Below are 17,749 nucleotides of genomic sequence, written 5' to 3'. Positions count from 1 at the left end.
CTCAGCACTATCTTTTGTCTGTAATCACTGACTCCCACACTTCCTCACCTCATATCCTCTTACCCTACTCCAGGCAGGCGGCCAGCCCCAACCTTCCATTGGGATGGCCCTTGTCAGGGACCTGTCAATCACCCCAGCCTGCACACCATGGTCTCCCCCTCTTAGCCACCATGACCTCCTTCCTGTTCCTTCATATATCTGGTTCAGTCCAGCCCTAAACCTGCTCTCTGCCTGCAACACTCCTCCCCTCTTAGGTCCCTGTCATTCCAGCTTCAGCTTCATCATCACCACTTCAGAGGCCTTTCCTGACCTGCAATCTACAGCAGTCACATGACCCTACAGGAATTTCCTATAAGGCACATTCATTATTGGATCTTTGTCCCGAAACCAGTACTACCTCAGCTTTTCAATCGCCAGTCAATAAAATAAAAAAATCTCCTTTTTGACTTATGCCAGCTGAGGACAGGCTTTCTAGCACCCACAACTAAAGAACCCTGACGGAGATGCTCAGACCTCTCCACCAGCAAGATCCAGCTAACCTTCCCTGCAGGTCTCCCTCCCTTCCAGGCATGTGGAGGAAACCAAGTCCACAAGGCAAGTGGCAGGACTACTGACTTGAGGCCTTGAAACTCAGTCAAGAACCGCAGGGACATGGCAGATTTCAACTGCAGACTTGTTTTTATCTCTGCTGTGCAATTAAAAAAAAAAAAAAGGGTAAGAGCTGTGAAAGGAAAGGAAGATGGGCTTCCCGGAAGGCAGTGCCCCAGTGTGTGCTCCCTCCCCTTGACCTTCCCAGCCCTGGGTGCTCCTGGTGCAGACAGACACAGGGAGGTGGTTATGTTCATTGTTTTCTTTTTTTAATGAAACTAGATCACTGCTTACAAAACCCTGCACAGCCCTCCTGCCCATCCCCTTCACAGTTCCCTTGGCTCAGCCTTTCGTCTCACAGGAACTGCAACAAAATGGGTGTGGAACAGCCACCACCGCGTCCATTGGACGACAGGAAGGGAGAGGCCCTGGGCCTTTAGAGGGTGACAGTACTTCCTTCCACATCCGTTCCCATGGGGCCTGGAGGTGCATGGATGAAGGTGGTCCATGCCACCATGGTTCTCAGGCCACCACTCAGACCAGAGTGAAATGATGTGAATGTCCCACCCCACAGAACCCCCTCCCCCCACAGATTCCCCCCACCCCCCCAACCCCTAATTCTACCCCTCTACTGAGATGAGGCCCAGCTTCCATCAGAAGGGCCAGGGCCTACAGGCTGTAGAACTTGAGGCTTCTGTCCATGCCTGTTGAAGCGATGAACTTGGCGTGATGCCCGAAGGCCACCCCTGTGGTCAGGCCGCTATGCTCTGAGAAGAAAGAAAGAGGCAACTGTGAGAAGGATTTTCCTCCTTTACCCTCCTTAGTCTGAACACTGATCCCTAATAACATGTTCCCAAACAATCAGGCCTTCCCTAACTAGTATTTATCACACCGCAGGCTCCTGTTTGTTTTCCCTAGGCTGACCTGCACACTACTCCCAGTGCCTCCCTCAGGGCCTGTCATTTTTCACCGGTAGGATGAATGAATAAAGTAATGCCAGCCCCCTTCTCACCTGGGCTTTCTGGGCAACTGCAATTCAGCTAGGTTTAGCTGAAAACCTCAGAGCTCAGCTTGTTTATGCCTAGGGCTCACTCCTTGCTCGAAAGTGGAACAGTCCATCGGCATGTTCTAGCTCATGGGGTTCCAACCCCAGGGCGCTCAGGCCCCTAACACAGAGCAGGACCAGATAAGGGGCAGATGGGGCTGGGCAACATTCCTCATGGGACTCAGGAAATTCATGAACATCTGGCCAAATTCCTTCTAGATTTAGGATCACACCTGGAGTCAAAGAACTCCCCATTAAAAAGTTCACGCTGTATTTTCAGCTACCTAACTCAGCTCCAGATCAAAACACCAGGTACAGTACGGGGTGGAAACTGGTGTCATACTGTTAGGATGGACACCTCTGTTACACACACACACCGAGCAGGGCTCGGGAGAATACGGGGCAAGAAGAAGTATCTTGTATCCTGCTCACAACCTGCTACTGAGGACGAGAATGTCATCAACAAACACAGCAGTAGCTCCCATTCACGCAGCATCTTAAGTGAGCATCAGGCACCCTGTTAACCAGCATATTAGCATGCCACCTCCACAACACCAGCTGCCACACTCTAAAAGCTGTGCCAATATTCCCATTTTCTAGATGAAGGAGCTAAAGCTCTGAAAGGGAAAGTCACGTACCCAGGGCCACGTAACTGTTAGGTTAGAAACCCTGTTATCCATTCTCTCACCATCTCATACTTTTCTTCTCTAGCACTTATAATTGCAATTAAATGTGTATGTGTGAAATTAATCTACATTTGCCTTTCTAACCCGACTATAAATTACATCAGTGCCCAAATCGGATCTGTCTTACTCACTGCTCTGTCCCACAACAGACTAAGACCCAATGCTGAGTAAGAACAACTGCAAATCCTGACTATGTGCCAGACACTGTTCTGACCTATGTATTCACAGACAGTCCCCAATTTACCATGGTTCGACTTGCAGTATTTTCAGCTTATGATGGATTTATCAGGATGTGGCTCCATCGTATGTCAAGGAGCACCTGTATGTATTTTCATCTAAACTTTAACAACCCCACTGAGTCTGTACTGTTACCATTCCCACTTTTCGAGGCTCCAGAGAGGTTAAGTAATGTTGGATCTCAGAAAACAATACCCCAAAGTATGGTGGTTTGGCATGCTGAGGGCTTTGAAGCAAGGTCTCTCCGACCACGTCCTGCCCTCCTGTTTCTTGACCCTCTTTCTCTATCCGACTAAGGGCAGATCATCGGAAAGGAACATCATGAATCCCTTCCCTGGGAATCTCAACCCGGGAACATGAACTGGTCTCACAAGAGAGAAGACTAGATGCCAGTCTTTGTCACATACTATCATGCATTATTTATCTAAGGTCTGCTCTGAGACAACTTTTATTACCTGAGAGACTCTGTAGTGCGCTTCCTCCCCATCCCCCTACACAACTTGTGTCACCACCACCCCCTAGAAGCCTTAGGCCCCTACTCCCTTCTGCAGCTCAGGATGCCACAGAGTCATGTGTCACATAATGACATGTTGGCGATGGACCACACAAACAATGGTCCCATAAGATTACAATGGAGCTGAAAAATTCCTATCACCAAGTGATGTCATAAACATCATCATGTCACCGTGTAATGCATTACTCACGTTTGTGGGGATACAGGTCTAAACAAAACTATTACACTTGCAGTTGTATAAAAGTATAACAGCTGGGCGCGGTGGCTCACGCCTGTAATCCCAGCACTTTGGGAGGCCAAGGCAGGCAGATCATGAGGTCAGGAGTTTGAGACCAGCCTGGCCAACATAGAGAAACCTTGTCTCTACTACAAATACAAAAAAAAAAAAAAAATATCAGCCAAATGTGGTGGCACACGCCTGTAGTCCCAGCTACTAGGGAGGCTGAGGCAGGAGAATCACTTGAACCCAGGAGGCGGAGGTTGCAGTGAGCCAAGATCGAGCCATTGCACTCTAGCCTGGGTGACAGAGCAAGACTCAATATCAAAAAAAAAAAAAAAAATTATAACACAATTAGGTACAGTACAAATAACTACGTTACTGGCTTATGTATAGGCATATTTCAGGGATATTGCTGGTTCAGCTCCAGGCCACCAATAAAGCAAATATTGCAATAAGGCAAGGCACACAAAGTTTTTTGGTTTCTCAGTACATAAAAGTTATGTTGGCCAGGCATGGTGGCTCATGCCTATAATCCCAGCACTCTGGGAGGCCGAGGCAGGTGGATCACTTGAGGTCAGGAGTTCAAAACCAGCCTGGCCAACATGGGGAAACCCCGTCTCTACTAAAAATACAAAAATTAGCCAGGTGTGATGGTGCACGCCTGTGCTAGAACCCAGGAGGTGGAGGTTGCAGTGAACTGAGATCGTGCCACTGCACTCCAGCCTGGGCGACAGAGTGAGACTCCATCTAAAAAAAAGTTATGTTTACACTATACTGTAGTCTATTAAGTGTGTAATAACATTATGTCTAATAAACAATGTACATACCTTAATCAAAAATACTTTATTGCTAAAACATGCTAACAACCATCAGACACTTCAGTGAGTTGTAATCTTTTTCCAAGACCCACCAGCGGGGTCTTGCCTTGATGCTCATGGCTGCTAACTGACAAGGGTGGTGTCTGCCGAAGGCTGAAGTGGCTGTGGCAGTTTCTCAAAATAAGACAACAATGAAGTTTGCCACATCATTTCATTCTTCCTTTGACAAAAGATTTCTCTGTGATGGATGCTGTTTGATAGCATTTTACCCACAGCAGAACCTTCAGACTGGAACCAATCCTCTCAAATTCTGCACCTGCTTTATCAATTAAGTTTATGTAATATTCTAAATCGTTCATTACCATTTCACCAATGTTCACGGCATCTTCACCAGGAGTAGATTCCATCAAGAAACCACTTTCTTTGGGCATCCCTAACATCTCCTCATCCATTAAAGTTTTAACATGAGACTGCAGCAATTCAGTCACAGCTGTAGACTCCATTTGGATTCTAGTTCTGTTACCATTTCCTCCACATCTGTAGTTACTGCCTCCGCTGAAGTCTTCAATCCCTCAAAGTCATCCACGAGGGTTGAAGGGTTGGAATCAATTTCTTCCAAACTCCTCTTTATGTTAATAGTTTAACCTCCTCCCATGAATCACAAATGCTCTTAAGGGCATGCAGAATGGTGAACCCTTTCCAGATTTTCAATTTACTTTGTCCGGATCCATCAAAGGAATCACTATCCATGGCAGCTATAGCTTTATAAAACATATTTCATATTTCAAGTCTTATTACTTAAGACTTGAAAGTCAGAATTACTCCTCGATCCATAAGCTGAAGATTGGATGTTAGCAGGCATGAAACATCTCCATCTGAGCTTTAGGGTAATGAGGTGCTTTGTAATATTTTGAAAGGAATCTATTTTTCTGAACAGTACCTCTTAATGGTGGGCTTAAAAAACATTCAGTAAACCATGCTGTAAACAGATGTGTTGTCATCCAGACTTTGTTGTTCTATTTACAGAGCACGGGCAGAGTAGATTTAGCCCTGCATTCTTAAGGGCCCTACAATTTTCAGAATGCTAAATGAGTTTTGGCTTCAATGTAAAATCACCAACTGCATTAGTCCCTAACAAGGGAATCACTCTGATATTTGCGGCCTGGAAACCAGGCACTGACTTCTCTCTAGCTGTGGAAGTTCTAGATATCACCTTCTTCCAACAGAAGGCTATTCCATCTACACTGAAAATCTGTTGAGTGTAGCCACCGTCAATGATCTTAGCTAGGTCTTCTGAATAACTTGCTGCAGCTTCTACATCAGCATCTGCTGCTTTACCGTGTACTTTTCTGTTATGGAGATGGCTTCTTTCCTTAAACCTCAGGAACCAACCTCTCTGCTAGCTTCAGACTTTTCTTTCAGCCTTCATAGAATTCAAGAGTTAGGATCTTGGTCTGGATTACAGTTTGGCTTAAGAGAATGTTGTGGCTGGTTTGATCTTCTATCCAGACCACTGAAACTTTCTCCGTATCAGCAATAAGGTTGTTCTGCTTTCTTATCATTCATGTGTTCACTGGAGTAGCACTCTTAATTTCCTTCAAGAATTTCCCTTTGCTTTCATAACTTGACTAATATTTGGTGTTAAGAGGCCTAGCTTTTGGCCTATTTGGCTTTTTGTATGCCTTCCTCACTAAGCTCAATCATTTCTAGCTTTGAATTTTAAGTAAGCAACATGGGACACTTTCTATCACTTGAACACAGAGAGACCATAATACGGTTATTAACTGGCCTAGTTTCAATACTGTTGTGTCTAAGAGAATAGGGAGGTCTGAGAGGGAGAGAGATGGGGAACGGCTGGTGGGTGGAGTGGTCAGAACACACACACCACTTCATTTATCGATTAAATTTAGTATCTTACACAGGCACATTTCATGGTGCCCCTCCAACAATTACAATAGCGACATCAAAGATCTCTAATCAGAGATCACCATAACAGACACAATAAATCATGAAGTTTGAAATACTGTGAGAATTACCAAAATTTGACACACAGACACAAAGTGAACACATGTTGTTGGAAAAACGGCACTGACAGACTGCTCGGGGCAAGGTTGCCAAAAACCTTCAATTTATAAAAAGCAAAGTATCCACAAAGTACAATAAAGCTAAGGGCAATAAGACGAGGTATGCCTATCCTATACTTTTTTTGGTATTATTTTAAGTATACTCTTTCCACTTATAAAAGAAAGCTAATTGTAAAACAGCACCAAGCAGGCCCTTTCAGGAGGTATCCGAGAAGAAGGCATGATCATCCACAGGAGATGACAGGTTTACGTGTGTTAGTGCCCCTGAAGACCTTCCGGTGGGACAAGATGTGGAGGTAGAAGACAGTGATGTTGGTGCTATCGTTAGGCTTTGTGCCCCCCTCAAATCTCATCTTGAATTGTGGTGCCCATAATCCCCACGTGTTGTGGGAGGGAGCCAGTGGGAAGTAATTGAATCATGGGGGTGGCTACCCCCATGCTGTTCTCATGATAGTGAGTTCTCACGAGATCTGATGGTTTTATGAGGGACTTTACCCCCTTTGCTCAGCATTTGTCTCTCCTGTCACCATGTGAAGAAAGACATGTTTGCTTTTCCTTCTGCTATGACTGTAAGTTTCCTGAGGCCTCCCCAGTCACTGGGAGTCAATAAAACCTCTTTCCCTTATAAATTACCCAGGCAGCTCTTCACAGCAGTGTGAGAACAGACTAACACAGTTGGTGATCCTGATCCTGTGTAGGTCTAGGGTAATGTGTGCTTGTGTCTTAGTTTTTAACAAGAAAAGTTTAAAAAGTAAAAAATAAAAATAAAAAAATTAGAAAACAGAAAAAAGCTTCTAGAATAAGGATGTAAAGAAAGACAATATTTTCGTACAGCTGTACAATGTGTTTTTGTTTTAAGCTAAATGTTATTACAAAATAATCCATTTTTTTAAGTTTATAAAGTAAAAGTCAATTAAGGCTTATGACTGAAGAAAACGCTGTTTATGAATTTAGTAAAACCTAAATGAACTGTGTTTATAAAGTCTACAGCAGTGTACAGTAATGTCCTAGGCCCTCACATTCACTCACAACTCACTCACTGAAAGCAACTTCCAGTCCTGCAAGCTCCATTCATGGCAAGCAATATACCAGTGTACCATTTTAAAAATCTCTTCTACCTTATTTTTACTGAATCTTTTCTATGTTTAGATTTGTTTAGATACACAAATACTCACCACTGCGTTATAACTGTATTCACTACATGTAATATGCTGTAGCGGTTTGCAGCCTAGGAGCAGTAATAGACTACACCAAGGTTATAGCAACAGCCTTGGTGTGTAGCAGGCTACACCATTCAGATACGTGTGAGTTCACCCTACAATGGTCACACATGACGAAATCGCCTAACGAGACATTTCTCAGAACAGACCCCATTATTAAGGGATATACAGACCATATAAGCTTCAATCATCCGACCCTTCTGCAGGTCCGGTGTAACGTGGGCCTCCCGTGCATACGCACGTAATTCAAAGGGCTTTCCTCCTGCCACTCTGGCTAACGTTCATTGATTTTAGATTCAGTTACCAAACCTTCAGAGGGAGGAGTTTTCTCTCCCTTCAGTAACCTGCCTAATGCCACAGGGCATGGAAGTGGCAGAGCGAGTACTAGCATCCACTGCCATGCAGTCTGACTCAGTCTGCTTCCTTAGCCATAAAGCTCTGCCTCAGGTGGTAACCAAATTCCTAACCCAGTGAGGCTTCCCTCCAGGCCTGGGCACTAGAGACCCCAGGAGCCCAGGACCAGCCTCTACCTGTGAAGTGAAGAATCTCCGTCCATTGTTTGCAGATGTAGATCTGGACATCCGTGCCCCCAAGGGCTAGGTAGGTACCACTCTGGTCGAAGATCAGTGACTTTACCTGCCAGAAACAGAAAGAGAGAAGGTCACACAAGGGGAACAGAAACTATGGGGCAATTGCGGATAAGCAGAAGCCATTAGATTAATTCAATAAATAATCGACAAACAAGGAGACACAATGGAAAGCTGGGTGGGGCGGGGGAAGGGCATACCTCGAAGTTGTTATCCAGCTGCAATGTCTTAAAGTTCTTAAGCTTACGCAGATCCCATAGCTTGACAGAGGAGTCATCAGCCGCTGTAGCCAGGTAGTAACCATTCTCAGAGAAGGCGATGCTAGTGATGGGGCCCGAGTGGCCAGGGAAGTTGGCCACATTAGTACGTTCCTACAGTGGCGGTGGGTAGTAAAATACGTCACCCACAGATCATGAGAGGAAGAAAATGGAGCTCACCAAACCCCTACCTGAGATGTCTCTCACTGTCCTTCCAGGAAGGACAGCCAGCGGGACCCCCCAGACCACACCATCATATCACACAGGCACAGCCAGTGATGGCACCTTCAGTGCCAGGTGCCACAAGGGCCTAATCAGCACCACATTGTCACAAACACTCCCTCTGGCCCTGGGCCTCAGATGGAGGCCCACCGTGTCCTACCTTCAAGTCCCAGATCTTGATCTGAGAGTCCATGGTTCCTGTGCCAAAGATGAGTCCATCAGGGTGGAACTGTGCACAGGTGAGAGCTGTGGAGGAGGAAGACGGACCTGTGGTCAGAGCCCACCAGGGAGAGACTAAGAGCAGCAAAGTTAGGTTCCTTGTTCTTCACGGTCCTCAGTGCACCCAGCACAAAGCCTGCACTAGGCAGGTGCTGATGGCAAATGTATCTTTAGAACAAATAAGCAAACAACTAAATAAAATGTAAAAGTAAATAATAAATAGCAAACAAAAAGGCTGAGTGCCTACGAGGCAACTTACAGCAGCCTGAGGTCTCATCTGTGACCTTGGTGAGCACACGCCCTGTCTGGATGTCAGAGAAAGCCCAGTACTGTGGGGCAGGAAAAACGAGAGAGAGAGAGAGACAATGGAGTCAGTGAGAAAGTGGGTCCCAGGCTTTGGTGGCCTTTCAAGTAGACGGAGCCCCTGGTTTGGTAAACCCTGGCAAACCCAGCACCTCCCAGCAGAGAGCAAACATTCTCCTTTGAGGTTCTGGGGAACCAGCTGGGGTGGGAAGATGTTCAAGCTTGGGGACCAGCAGGCCTCTCCAGGGCACTGGCTGGGACCGCACCTGATCATCGGAGGAGCTCAGGAGATAGTCACCAGTGGCGTGGAGGCTGAGGCCTGTCACAGCACTCTCATGGGCCCGAACCACCTGTACACAAGAGGCATTGGGGACCGACCAAATCCTGATAGTGGCATCGGGGGAAGCAGAAAACACCAGGTCCTACAAGGAAAACAAAGACAGAATATCAGAGAAGAGACACAGATCAAAACAATGTTATAAAAGGGGGCAGGGGATGCCCACAACTACCAACAATTGCTTCACTTTTCAGCCCTGCCCTCCCTGGAACCACCTACCCACCCAATGGTGCCCACGACAGCCAATGGTAAACTGCTATTAAAGTCATAACTCATACAGCATCAGGGCTTGGGGAGGCATCCTCGCCATCTAGTGGTAAAAAGGCTAACTGCAACAGAGAGCAATTTTCCCATTTCCAGGACCAAAGGAAGAATGTAGCTAGTACAATTGAGGGACTGAATTTTTCATTCTATTTCATTGAAATTTAAGTAGCCACATGTAGCTAATTGCTACTCTACTGTATGGCACAGGTCTGGGCAGTACTGGGACTGGAAGGGGCTACATGGCTGTATTTCAGTGCATCCCACATTTATGGATTTCCAGGGTAAGTTAGTTTTCCAAAAGATTTGGGGCAGGGAGAGAATATCGTGTCACTCACCAATTTTTTGTTTAGTTAGGATATTAAAAGCCACGAGGCAAAAATAACTACCATCTTTTTTATCAGTACAATTTCATGAGACCTAACTATTAATACCCCATAAGCAAGAAAACAGTGCTCTCGATTTGAGTATTTTAGTCATGAAAAATTCACCATGTCATTCTTGTATTTCTCATTTCCCTAAGGTCCAAGGGAAAGCTTGACTGGGAAGCACTAAACCAACCACTGTCCTGCAGCCCCAAACCCAAACTGTCTTAGGCTTGAAATTCGAATCCCATAATATCATTGATCCAGTCCCATGAGTTACCTTTACCCTGTAAACCAAAGGTTCTGCTTACAACCCACACACTTTCAATAGTCAATATGACTTTTACCCATCTTGGAGGGTCATGGGAAAGAAAATATATCTATCTTCCTCATACCTGTGAGTTGAGATTGAGTTGAGCTTTGTTTTCTGTAGTTTATATGCCGAACACTGTAAGATTTTTTCTTTCCCTAATATAAAACATTTGAATGAATATGCTTGTCAAACTACACATTCCCTTTCTCTCCCTGGCTGGAAGGTCTTTAGAAGGTCTCACGCAGAGTGAAGGGCAATCTCCACAACTTCAAAGTGAAGCCCTTCCAAGTGTCCACTCAGGAGTCAGCGCTCTTTCTCAGCCCCACTTCACAGAGACAGCAGGGTGGTAAGGGACAAACAACAGCCAAGGAAAGAAGAACCAAGGGTGGCAAGAACCCCTTACCTGGGAAGGGTGAAACACCACGCTGGTGACCTTCTTGGTATGGCCTTTGAGGGTAGCCAGGATTTGTTCTGAACTTTTGTCAAACACAACGACATTTTTATCTGCCCCACCTGGAGAAGACCCAAAGAGACCACACAATGAGTCAGGCCCACCCAGGCCCTTTTGCTGAAGGAAATGCTTTTGTCCCCATGCCCATGAAGAGGACAAGGAGCATGCAAATTCCCCGCTGCCCCTCCCCACCTTGGCCTGCTGGGCTAGGCCCAGACTCTCACCAGTGAGGATCTTGTTGGTGTCAGACGGGCAGAGGTCCAGGGCCAGGATCCCAGGAATGCTGGCACTGTGCAACCCCTTTGCAGAGAGACACACCAAACCCCGTCACAGCCAAATCACAGCAGGCCACAAAGCCACAGGTCTCCCCACTGCCATCCCCAGTCACTCATGTTCTCAGGGGAGCAAGAGTTACTTCTACTCCTTATCCATACCTCTTGGCTATCTGCCTGGTGCGGTAACTCCCTCACTGCATCACTGGGAAACCCACAGCTGGGCAGGAAGGGGAGCCCTGACAGCTCAGCAGCCCAGGCAAGAAACAGCGCCAGGAACAGCACCAGGAGCCCGGGACAGCTCTGTACTCAGCACTCCCCATGCTGGCCCGCCCACCCCAGAAACAAAACAGGAGGGCTGTCTCCAAGACAGTGAAGACCCAGACACTCACCACGTGGGACGCCACCTGCCGGTATTTGCTGAGCTCTTCTGGCTTCACCAGCTCCTCAGGCACAGTCTTCCCTCTCTGAGAAAACGAAAAAGCCCCCAAAGTAGAGCAGCAATAAATCCAAGATCAGCCAGCTCCCTTTCTCCTAAGGGGTCAACTGCCTCCCACCAGGCCAGCTCTTTCTCCCAGCTTCAAAAGAGAACTCACCTTCTTGCGCTCCGTGGTTAGCACAGTGGCTTTGTCTTGAAGCTGGGGAAGAATAGGCTCAATGTGAGACAAATTATCTTGCAAGGAAAAAAGCACACTGGATGCTGGTCACATCTGTGCTTTCACAAGCAACACCCAGAACTTGCTATCTGCCAATTTCTACATTACAGGCTTAAAGGCATTCTCTCTTCTTACTTTCATCCCAGCTTTATAAGGGGGGTGTTGATGACCTTATTTTACAGCTGAGGACACTGAGCTTCAGAGAAGTGAAGTCAATTGCCCAAGGTCGCAGAGGTGATAAACAGCAGAGCAAGAACAGAGGCCAGGACTGTAGAGCTCCCATAGGTCTACACGCCACTAAGCCAAGGGCTCAGACACAGGCTGACAATTTGAACTGCTCAGAAAGACACTAAGAAGCCCTGCAAATGAGAATCGAACTGGACTTGCAACCAGGAGCCCAGCTCTGCCTCTCAGATGTGTCTTTCATCTGTAAAGTAAGGATTATAATTCCTGTCCTATTACCCTCACAGAAAAAAAGCAAGAAAACACATAAAAGTAGTTTACTATCTGCAAATAATCCCAAAGACAATAAGAGCTAAAAGGTGCACTTATCAGTAATTAAATCGTTTAGATTCCCACATCAAGCCTATAAAGTGGGTATTATTATATTCTCAGTTTAGAAGCTACAGAAATGAGACTCGGAAATTGGCTAAGGAAGCCAAGGTCATATAGCTTACAAGTCGTGGCATCAAAATACAAACCCAGGCAATCTGGGCCCAGACTCCATGCTCTGCACCACTCAACCCCCAAAAGCATAGCGATTTTAGTCACGATGGACTCCAGACAGATGGTGAAAAGGGCCCATCAGCACTCCCACCGGGTGAGAGCAGGACTTACCTTCTGAATAATCTCTGGGGTCATTCCCACCAGCTCACCCAAATCCATCGGCTCGCCCGCACCCTGAAGAGAAGAAAGGTGAGGGTGAGGGGCGCAGAGCACTAAAGACACCTGCATAAGGACAGCTCTGTGGGCCACTGCACACAAATGGGCTGCTGGTAAGGGAAGGGGGACACTTACTACAACACTTGGTTGGGAACTTGGCACAGCCTGGGGCACAATGAGACCAGCCTGTGGTTTCAGGGTAGCCAGAGCTGAGAGAAAAGATGATGTTAGAAATGGGATATTACAAAGCAGAACCAGCCCAAGGTGGGGGATGGCAGGGGACAGGCTGCACCTTCTCGGGCAGCAGTGACTTCCTTGGTGAGACGGGCAATGACACGGCAGGCGGCATCGTGCTGGTACAGAGCGTGCGACAACTCTTGGCGGGTTGTCTGCAGCTGCTGGCGCAGAGTGAAGCTGTGCAGCATGACTGCATCCTGGGAGAGGCAAATATTACTGTGAGCTGAAGCGGGGGGGCGCAGGGAGCACCCAGTGGAGTCAGCTCTTGGGGAGGGGATGTTGCTTCCTATCCCACAGCCTAGACCAGTATCAGTGACCCAAACAATATCCGAGCACCATGAATGTGCCAGCAGACACTCTTGAGCTCCTACCCCAAGCCGAACACTGGGCACACAGACAGGAGTGGGAGTCAGCTCTTTCCCATCCCCACCTTCCCTAATTTACTGGCAAATTCCAGCTGTCATGCCGTCACCTCTCTAAAAGAGGATAACAACGCTGCTGCTGCTGCTATTTATTGATTGCCCTCTTTGTGTCAGGCACTGTGCCAGACAGTCCTGCAGGATGTATTCACTCATTCAATTCATAATTCTAGAGCACCTACTACGTACCAGGCGCTGCTCTCAGTGCTGGGGATACAACAAAGAATAAAACAAATCCCTGACGTCACAAAGTTTACCCTCTAAATGATGCTCCATCCTTCCCACCCCCAAGTCCTAACTCAGCGATGCACTCTCTTCAAGTGGGGACGATGCTGATTCTCTTGCAGGAACTCACCCACTCATCCTGCAAGGCTTTCAGAATGGCCGGGATGCTGGTGGCTGAGGGAGGCTTGGGCCGGATTGGGTGAGCAACTGCCGAAAGGGAAAGCAGGTATGAAGAGCATAACCCAGGGACCTCCCCTGCCGTCACATCTTTTCCTTTTAGCCATAAACAGCCCACCATCTCCTCCTCCAGTGCATTGGCACCACCTCCCATCCTCTCAGGCTTTGAGCTAAGATGGCCCTAGACTAAGGCAGCCAATAGGCACCTTTGATGTCGATGAGCTGCTCCTCGGAGAGAGGCTGGTTGTTGATGGGGTCGGTACCATTCTCTGCAATGTACTTCTCAATGAGCCGCCGCTCATAAACATGATTAGAGACAGGGGACACACATGGGTGCTCCGGCACTTCATTAGAGACTGTAGAGAAAAGGCCGGCAGTGAGCTTGGAGTGAAGGCAATCTTGAGCCTAGAGGATTCCTCATCTGCTATTAGCCCCAACAAGACTAGGCATCCTCACAATCAACTAGCAGAAAGCAAGACATCTGACCCTAAACCAGTTCTGTACTGGCCTCAGAATGCTTTCCAGCTGTGGAACTAGCTTTTCCTTTACTCTCCTGACAATCAGATAGTCAACGAATAATTATTAATAACTACTATGTGCCAAGTACCTAGAGAACAGCAGTCCATTATCACCACCTCATATCTGAACAATGATTGTGTATTCTATGAATACAGTTTACTCCATGACATGGAGACACACATGAAGCCATTCAAATCCCTTCCTTCCATCTTAGTCTATAGCTCCAGAGGGATTATCAAAGAAATTATAAAGTCTGAGAATACAGGAATAACAAACTCAGTTTCTCCTATTCTCTCAAAAAACAAAATACTTCTGTGACCTCAGATGTGACCATCCGGGTGTCCTCCAATTCAGTTCTGACACCAGGTACCTGGAGATAGGAGTGTCAGATCACACAGGTTGAGGTCTCAGTTCCACCAGACTCCCCTGCCCCTTCAGATGCCAGTAGCAAGCTCCAGGTTGTTTGACCTGTTCTTCTGATCTACCAGCTGTAAATCAGGGTTCCCATGACCCCCTTTTTGGGTTCAATTAATTTGCAACAGTGACTCACAGAATTGTGGGAAACACTTATGTTGACCAATTTATTATAAAGGATATTACAAAGGGTATAGATGAAGAGGTGCATAGGATGAGGTATGGGAGAAGGAGTACAGAGCTTCCCATGCCCTCCCTGGGCACCCCACCCTCCAGGAACGCCCACATGTTCTGCTATACAGAAGCTCTTTGAATCCTGCCCTTTTGTATTTTTATGAAAACTTCATTACAAAGGCATAATTCAATAAATCACTGGTCACTAGTGACAACTTCAGCTCCTTTCGTTCCCCAGGTAAGTGGGGGGTAGGACTGAAAATCCCAACCTTCTAATACCCTTTAGTCTTTCTAGGTGACCAGTCCCCAACTTGAAGCTATTGAGGTCTGCCAGCTACCAGTCAACTGATTAGCATACAGACAGACACTTATCACCTGGAACATTCCAAGGAGCAAAGTGACAATCATTACAATAAAAATATTTACATGGCACATGTCTATGTGCCTAGCACAATTCTAGGCATACAGTACAGTAATTCATCTTCACAACAACCCGCAATAGAGGTATCATTTACACTCTTGCCTGCGTAGACTGTGCGCCCCTTGAGGATAAGGATTACAGCTGGTCTCTCACTTCCAGTACAATGCAGATGCCCCCGGGGCACTCGGTAAACATCTAACGAATGAGTGAACCCTGCCAGGAAAGATGGTGCTGGGGAACGTAAAAGAGAGCTTTCCCAAGACTGGAAGGAAACAATGAATGTGAAGGTACTTTGCGAGCTGTAATTTCTTCAATGTGAGGGATTCCTTTTCCATCATTTCCCTTCCTTCTTCCCCCTCTCTGGATCAATGTACAGGTTCTGAGAAGAGAAGGAGGTGAATAGCAAAAGGGAGGAGAAACGAGTAATCTGATGAAACAACGAAAAGGGAAAGGAAAACGTCTGGACGTCATGATAAAATATCAAAGGGAAAGACAGTGGAAGGTACGGAAAAAGCATGGATTCAGGGTCCAAACTCCGTGTCACCTAACTACGTCACCCAGCTCTGCCACTGACTAGCTACGCATCCTTAGATAAGCCCCGCTCTTCCTGAGCCCTGCATCCTCATTTGCAACACCAGGATCTTTTCTCCTTTAGGGAATTCTTGTGAGGATAAAATGAGATCATAGACTTGGAAGCGCGTTGTAAACCAATAAGGGCTTTACAAACGTGCGCTGTTTTTAATTAGTCATACACTATAAGGCTGGGAGCCATATACCTAGCTGCCAGCCTTGCCTACCTCTAACTCATCATGTGACCTTTGCAAATTGCAAAAGCTGCGACTATCCGGGCGAGGCCTCACAAAATATCCAGTGCAATGCTCTCAATTTTGCAGATGGGGAAACCGAGGCACAGAGCCTTAAGCCAATTCACAAAGCCAATAGGAGGCGGACCCTGGACAAGACCTCGGATTTCCTGACTCTTACATCAAGGCTGTTTCCCCTGCACCAATTCCCTCTGTTCAGGCCTGTTTCCACTCGGTAGAATGAGGCGACCTGCCTCAGTAATGCCTGCGACAATAAACCTCTGGCACTATGTAAACTGCGGAGCACTGCGCAAATGCACCCCGCTCCGAAGGGAGGGCGCCGGGGCTGACAGGCCGCCGCTCAGCCTCTGGAGCGCCCCATTCCCGCCGCCACCCCGGCCCCAGCGCCGCAGTGGCCCGCACACGCTCCCGCGCCGCTCTCCGGCCTCCTGCGACCTGCGCTCGGCCGCAGCCAACACTCACTGGAGCAGATTAGGGACATGGCGCCGTCGCCGCGCTCCGAGGCGCCACACGCCGGACTCTGGGACTAGCTTCTGAGCCTCCGCGAGCCACTTCCGGTCCCCCGCTGCTGCCGGGACTGCTCCGCTGCGAGCTGGAAGCCACCAGTCGAGCGATGCTCGCGCAGCGCTTCACGTGGGAATGCGGACAGCCGCGCGCCACTGCCTCCAGCACCTAACGGAAATAGACCTTTCCCAGAATGCAGCCGGACAGGAAAGGGCCCGCCACGAACACTCGGTTATTTCCGGATTGACTCGGCTCGTTCCGTAAAGCGCCCGGGGATTGGCGGGGGCGTCGGGAGAGAGGAGACTCGAAACTACATTTCCCATGACGCAGTAAGAACTTAAAACCAAAGCAATTGGACAGCACTTGTTTTGACAACTGTGCGGCACTGTGTCACGGGACCCTGGTCTTTGAAACCTTGGTGTGCGCGAGAATTTCCCAATGAGTTTGTTAAAATGCAGATTCCTCGGGTCTGCGTAGACAGAGTGTGCCCCACGCTATTCTAAGTCAGGTGTTTCTCGGGCCACCCTTTAAGAGACACTGCTGGATGGCCTGGTGTTAAAAATACAGAGGCAGATGGGCAGAGGAACTAAGAAAACGGCTAAGACAGCGTTTTGGTCCTGACTACTGCCGTTTCGCTCTGTGATTTGGGGGCAATTCACGTTGGCTTCCCTGCCCTTTCTTCTTTGTCAAAAGACAAAATCACAACAAATTTAGTTTAAAGGTTTTTTTTGTTTGTTTTTGTTTGTCTTTTGTTTTTGTTTTTAAGAGACGGACTCTGGCATTGTTGCCCAGGCTGGAACGCAGTGGCTATTCACAGGTGCAATCGTAGCAATCATGGCTATCACAGGTGCATCCTGGAACTCCTGGGCTCAAGTGATCCTTCTGCCTCAGCCTCCAGAGTAGCTGGGACTTAGGGTGCAATTCTATAAAATTGGGCAGCGCCTCACACTATAAAATATAATGGTTGTTCCAATGAGCTGAACAGGGGAGCTTCGTTTTATAGACAGAAAAGGACTGAGGAAAACAGAAACAGAGAAGAAAAAGGGGATTGGTCATTTGGTAATCTCAAAATTACTTTTCTTGTAAAGGTTAAAGTGGAGGGTACTTCTTTATCATGCCATGTAAAACTTGCCTGTTTGGGAATTTAGCTCTTCCCACCAACACATGCATGCACACACACACACTCTCTCTCTCTCTCTCTCTCAGAAGGTCATAAAGATCTTAGTTTAAGCTCATTGGTGTGGAACTTCAGTAGGACTAACTCTTTTTAGCTTGGTCTAGTAGGCCTAGCGCAAGAG

General features: G+C 47.3%; 1 protein-coding gene across 1 annotated transcript; it reads right to left on the bottom strand.

Moving 5' to 3' along the window:
• Positions 1-835: 835 nt before the first annotated feature.
• Positions 836-16,653, bottom strand: PRPF19 (pre-mRNA processing factor 19). The gene is made up of 16 exons (XM_023215488.3): positions 16,410-16,653; positions 13,802-13,951; positions 13,549-13,625; positions 12,830-12,971; positions 12,673-12,746; positions 12,493-12,555; positions 11,596-11,637; positions 11,392-11,466; positions 10,952-11,027; positions 10,680-10,789; positions 9,267-9,422; positions 8,957-9,026; positions 8,639-8,724; positions 8,200-8,370; positions 7,943-8,048; positions 836-1,355 (listed from the first exon to the last, which is right to left on the bottom strand). The coding sequence occupies exons 1-16, from the start codon at positions 16,426-16,428 to the stop codon at positions 1,258-1,260; spliced, it is 1,515 nt and encodes a 504-aa protein (XP_023071256.1). The 5' UTR covers positions 16,429-16,653; the 3' UTR covers positions 836-1,257.
• Positions 16,654-17,749: the final 1,096 nt, after the last annotated feature.

The sequence above is a fragment of the Piliocolobus tephrosceles genome, chromosome 13 (assembly GCF_002776525.5).
Source record: "Piliocolobus tephrosceles isolate RC106 chromosome 13, ASM277652v3, whole genome shotgun sequence".
Taxonomy (NCBI): Eukaryota; Metazoa; Chordata; class Mammalia; order Primates; family Cercopithecidae; genus Piliocolobus; species Piliocolobus tephrosceles.
The sequence above is the reverse complement of the archived record's forward strand: the minus strand, read 5'-3'. Positions and strand labels throughout refer to the sequence as shown.